Consider the following 6,158-nt stretch of genomic DNA (forward strand, 5'->3'; position numbering starts at 1 on the left):
TTCCTTATTATACTTCTAATGTTTTGATGAATTATATTATAATACTTAATAACGTTAATTTAAAATATATATATAAAAAAAATAGTAAATTAATTTTTCCCAACGGCAGTATTATAGAATATTTCAGATATTTGTGTTTTGTAAAGAGTTTAACTAATATAAGAATATTTTCATATGCATTCACATACACACACGGATAAATATAAATATTTATAATTATCTGTCTGTTTCAAAACTACTACGCTTTATTATGTTTATACATCTGAGCACTAATGGACACTATTTTAACACGATAATTAAGCTGTATTAAGATTAATAATGCAATTTTTAATAATATCTAAAACCTATCCAAGTCCGCCTGGCAAGTCACCTGAAACACTGGCGCCATCTCTTCCTTTCTAAGAAAAAGTTTTCCACCTCGAACCCAGAGATACTTGAAGCTCTTTTCTTTCTTGACTTGTCGCGCCGCCGCTAGCAGACGCCTTCTCGCCTGTGATAGAGCCTCATTTATATAAATGGGCTGGTCCATGCTGAGGTTCATGTGTCTGGTGGAGAAGTTGCTCTTAACACGGCACTTCCTCAGCAGTTCCTCTTTGTCCAGACGTCGAACGAATTTGACCACAATTCCTGGTTGCGGACTGTTCGGGCCAGGTCTCCTTCCCAAGCGATGACAGTTGTCAATCATCGAGTCCGTGATCTCCAAGTCGAGCGCCTTTCCAACTTCCTTTACGACCGCCACTACGTCTTCGTTCTTCTGTTGAAGGATGCCATGTATCTCCACAGAATTGACTCTAGAGTATTGTTCCAAGTCGTCAATACGCATCTCTAGACTGCTCACTTTCTCTCGAAGGTTTCTGTTTTCCGCAGCCAGCTCGTCAATCATCCTGAGGCAATTGTCAAGGGAAGCAGTTTGCTCTTTGACAGCTTTCGTGTTGTCTTCCAGTTTATCACTCAAAGCTTCATATGATGTATTAATATTTTTTTTCAGCTTGTTTTTGATTTTCAAAAATTTACGTCACCTTTTTCCTTACATCTTCCAGTGTAAGTTTTCCTTCCGTCATTTCAGAGTCGAACCTCATGCTCTTACGTCTCGTATGAGCATAAGCCTGACACCTCCACACCAAGCCATCGACCGATATACATTCGATGTCCGGTTTACTCATCCGGAGACAACTGCCGTGAAATTCCTTCTCACAATCACGACATTGTAGCTTTACTTGCTTTGAAGTTATTGACTTTAGACATACTTCACAGCTTGACATCTCTAATAGTCGAATTGCAGTGAAAATATTTATTTGCGAAAATAAAACTCCGGCAAAATGTTTGCTTTTTATATGTGGCACGCATTTATGGACGCGAAATTAATACTCGCGAGCGAGACCGAAGCGTTATCTACTACATCTGTCTTATCTAAGTGCTGGCTCATCACTGAAGCCTAGTTTGAATGTAAACAAATTTTGTCATCTGTGTTGTTAGTTTTATTGCTTTTATTAGTGGATAGTTACATAACGTTTCAAAATGCCTCCTTGTTTTCCTTGCTAACATTTTTTTACTTTAAATCTCTTCTTTATAATGTTTAAAATAACAATCACCAATTTATTCAATACCTGAGTTTGAAAAAAAATTTTCATAGTTATAACTGAAAAGACATCGTTACATAAAACGTATATCTGAAAATCATTCGTCAAAATCGCTGTATACCTTTTTAGTATTATGACTAAAACAAAATACACTTATAAAGAAAATTTAAAAGAATATAATAGATAATGTTTCTGTAGCAGTAACCACATCATTTGTTTTATCATGTCACCAATTGAATAAACTTCAATAAATCGAACAAAGTACAAATTAAAACTTAATAATGTGCAAGACTGGAAGTGTTAAAATGTAATTAAATTTACAGTTGATTAATAATAACTTAGTATTTTAATTATTTTTTGATTAAATCGTTGTCTCTGCTTTTCCGTTTACTCATCTCTTAATTTGCAGTGATTTCGCTGTAAAAGAGACAAGGGAATTGTTATTGTGATACTAACGTTTCGTCGTCAAGAATATTTCTCTATAAGTTCCGGGTTAATTTTTTATGTTATGGTAGTTCTTTATTCTTAAATATTTTAGGATGTAAACAATATTAACCCTCAAAATATATTTCAAATATATATGTCATACACATCAGTAATCTACAGGGTGGAGCGCGGAAATTTGCTTTTTTGCACTGCAGGCTGTGGCGGCGCTCTTGGTTGAAGAGAGGGGAGAGTGGGCGTGGCTTGTAGTGGCTGACGGGAGATTTATATTCCTCCGCGTTCCAGTTGCCATCACGCAGTGGACACGAGAGGAGAGAGGTTGTTTTGTGTTGAAGCGTATTTTTCAAATGCCCACTAGATCATTGCAGTGCAGCGTGCTTTTCGTTTACGATTCGCTGTTACCCCACGCGGACGTGTTCCTGGTCGGCAATCAATTGTAAATTGGGTAACTGCATTCAGAACAGCAGGGAATGTGTCATGTGTACGAAGGGGACCTCAGAGAAGGATTACAACACCAGAAAACATCGATAGAGTTAGAGCAGCAGTACTGCAATCTCCAAAACGCTCTGCTCGGAAGCAATCACTTGCTCTTGGCATTTCAAGACGTTCTCTCCACCGGATTCTTCATGATGAACAGAGATTTTACCTGTATAAAATGTGCGTGGTCCATCAATTGTCAGCACAGGACTATTTGACACGGCGTACTTCTTGTGAAGACATGCTTGCAACTATACCGCGTGACGCAATTGTGTTCTTTTCTGATGAGGAACGTTTTCACCTCAGTGGGTGTGTCAACAAGCAAAACATGTGCTACTGGAGTGAAACAAACCCCAGAGAAGTCCACCAGAGACCTCTACATTCGGACCGCGTCACTATGTGGTGCACCATATCACGAGTAGGCATCATAGGCCCTTACTTTTTTCAGGACAACCGTCGTGCCATAACTGTGATCTCCGAACGGTACTTGACTATGATACAAGATTTTTTCAGCCGGCTCTTGAAGCAATGCAATTAGAGGATACATGGTTCCCACAGGATGGTGCCACTGCACACACAGCGAGGGTTACCATGAATTGTTTGAGGCAAATGTTTCCTGTGAACGGCTTATCTCTTTGAGGGGTGATGTGAACTGGCCTGAACGGCTTATCTCTTTGAGGGGTGATGTGAACTGGCCGGCACGCTCACCAGACTTAGCCCCATGCGATTTTTTCCTTTGGGGTTACCTGAAGTCGAAGGTCCAACCGTCCCAACACCTTGGAAGACCTAAGGAACAATATTGAGGCTGAAATTGGCAGAATACCAGTCGACATGCTTGTTAGAGTTAATGAAAACTTCAGAAAACGTATGCAGCAGTGTGTAGATGCCGAAGGTCGACATTTGCCAGATACATTATTTAAAACCATGTAATTTTAAAATTCCCTTACTGTTCAATATAATTAAAATAAAAAATAATTTTTTCTAAGGTTCATAATTTTTTTATTTCATTTCCAAATCAGCAAATTACCGCGCTCCACCCTGTATATATAAATGTTAGTGTGTTTGTTGATGTTGGAGTGTTTTATATTGACTGCGCTACGACACTTAATAAAAAGCGAACTGATACTTAATAGCTGTTAATACTTTCAGCTGAAGTTCATCAAAGAGGCAGAAACATTTTTTTACATTTAAAATTTAGCAAATTTTTATTGTAAAGTGCTTGATCAGAAGTGTAATGCAGGTTGCATAGAAGACGTCATTGCCTAATTTTAAATTCAGATTGCACCAATGATAAATAAACTATCTAATGCAATGAAAATACTATTAAACGCTATTATGAAAACAACCTCATTGTACAAATCCGTGACTGTTTGCACATAAGGTAATCGAATTTGGTTACGTCGAAGGTAAATGAAAAGAGCCGAAAGAAGACACTTTATGATCGAAATTGGGTTTCTTTGATACATTTTATTGAAGGTACACTCCTAAATAATACTGGAAATATCTTAGACAGAAAATAAATTTTAACAGACCGAATTTGATTATTTATAACCTAATAGTTTACCGAGATTCATCCATATACATTAATTGTTCTGAATAAACTAATCAACACCTAGCAAAAACCACAAAAGTTAAAGGCAGGAATATGGTATGTTAAGAAATATAAAATATAAAAAAATATATTATAATTTATTTTAAAATTTCCAATGCCTTATAAGGATGAAATTCAACAAAGACGTACCTAATGACCAAAATAGAAATAAAAATATCCATATCAATCATCCTGAAGGGATTAAATTTGACACCAACCCTTAGAAGAACTATATTGTAGTTTTAAACATCCAGGAATGTGAAATTAGACCAACATGTTATGCCCTTGACATACTACCGGTAATTGGAATACATTTAACTGGAAATAGATTATAATGACCGGCAGTATACGGCTTTGCGAACCTAATTACCCTTCAGACCAACTTATAATTTGTTAGTCTTGTGAACAGTACAAACATCACTATAGTACCAAATTTAAATTCTAATGATCTAAACTTCCTTTGCCGGCAGAGTTTCAAGATTCAAAACGTAATACATATCCTTATTTTAAGGTATTTGGATATTAATGTAATTAGTCAAAATTTCTAATCAGCTCTAAATTCTACAGTTGCTTATTTGAACAAATAATTCTCTTTTACTAAACACGCTAATGCGTAGTATCCTTTTAAGTAAAGAAATATTGTTTAGTAACTCGAAAAATTAAATTACAAAAACAATAGAAAAATATATAAACTATATATACACAAAAAAATATATATAAACCATAGAAACTGTTTTCAAACATTTTTTACTTTTAATGCTCCAAGATGGTTTAATCTTATTTCCTTTAAATTAGATCATTTAGCACCATTAAATAGTTTTTAAAAAGTTTTAAAATTATGTTATTTTCATTGGATAATTGCGAGTGCCTTCTGAAAATTGTTGAATGAAGTAATGAATAATGTGTACATTTTAGTTCGTTTTATAATCTTTTATAATTCCAATCAATCTTTTTATTTTTACGTCCATGACCAACTTATAATTTGTTAGTCTTGTGAACAGTACAAACATCACTATAGTACCAAATTTAAATTCTAATGATCTAAACTTTCTTTGCCGGCAGAGTTTCAAGATTCAAAACGTAATACATATCCTTATTTTAAGGTATTTGGATATTAATGTAATTAGTCAAAATTTCTAATCAGCTCTAAATTCTACAGTTGCTTATTTGAACAAATAATTCTCTTTTACTAAACACGCTAATGCGTAGTATCCTTTTAAGTAAAGAAATGTTGTTTAGTAACTCGAAAAATTAAATTACAAAAACAATAGAAAAATATATAAACTATATATACACAAAAATATATATATATAAACAATAGAAACTGTTTTCAGACATTTTTTACTTTTAATGCTCCAAGATTGTTTAATCTTATTTCCTTTAAATTAGATCATTTACCACCATTAAATAGTTTTTAAAAAGTTTTAAAATAATGTTATTTTCATTGGATAATTGCGAGTGCCTTCTGAAAATTGTTGAATGAAGTAATGAATAATGTGTACATTTTAGTTCGTTTTATCATCTTTTATAATTCCATTCAATCTTTTTATTTTTACGTCCATGACTTGTTTTATAGATTTTTTATGGTTTTCTTGTTAATATATTATTATGTAGCAGTTTCATTCCTTCTTTGAGTTTAGTTTTATTATGTTATTTTAATCTGATTTGCATCCTTCATCGGGCTTTTGCCTATTGGATGCTCTATTTTATTTCACAATTATCGAGTTTGTTTTTTTAAGTTCTTTTGATTGTTAAGTTTACTTTTAGTTTGTTTGAAGATTGTATTATTATTTGATTATTTTTCAGTTTGTAAATATTTCAAGATCAATGGTTTTATATTCTTTGTTGTGTTTTTTTTGTATAAATATATTGTAAAGTTTGTAAATACTGTGAAATAAAATATTTTTGAAAAGAAAAAAATTGAAATTAAGATAAGAAGTATAGTATTTTTAATTAAAAAAAAATAAAAAAAAAATATACCAAATATCGTAACGAAATTTTACTGGAGACTGTAAATATTGATTTGAAAACGAGATGTATATTAAACGATATGTTGATAACTTTCA

General features: G+C 33.2%; 1 protein-coding gene across 1 annotated transcript; it reads right to left on the minus strand.

Annotated features, from left to right (window-relative positions):
* Nucleotides 1–337: 337 nt before the first annotated feature.
* LOC124366786 lies at nucleotides 338–883 on the minus strand. Its single transcript, XM_046823387.1, has one exon. The coding sequence runs from the start codon at nucleotides 881–883 to the stop codon at nucleotides 338–340; it is 546 nt and encodes a 181-aa protein (XP_046679343.1).
* Between the last annotated feature and the right edge of the window lie 5,275 nt (nucleotides 884–6,158).

Source organism: Homalodisca vitripennis, chromosome 7 (genome assembly GCF_021130785.1).
Source record: "Homalodisca vitripennis isolate AUS2020 chromosome 7, UT_GWSS_2.1, whole genome shotgun sequence".
In the NCBI taxonomy this organism is placed as follows: domain Eukaryota; kingdom Metazoa; phylum Arthropoda; class Insecta; order Hemiptera; family Cicadellidae; genus Homalodisca; species Homalodisca vitripennis.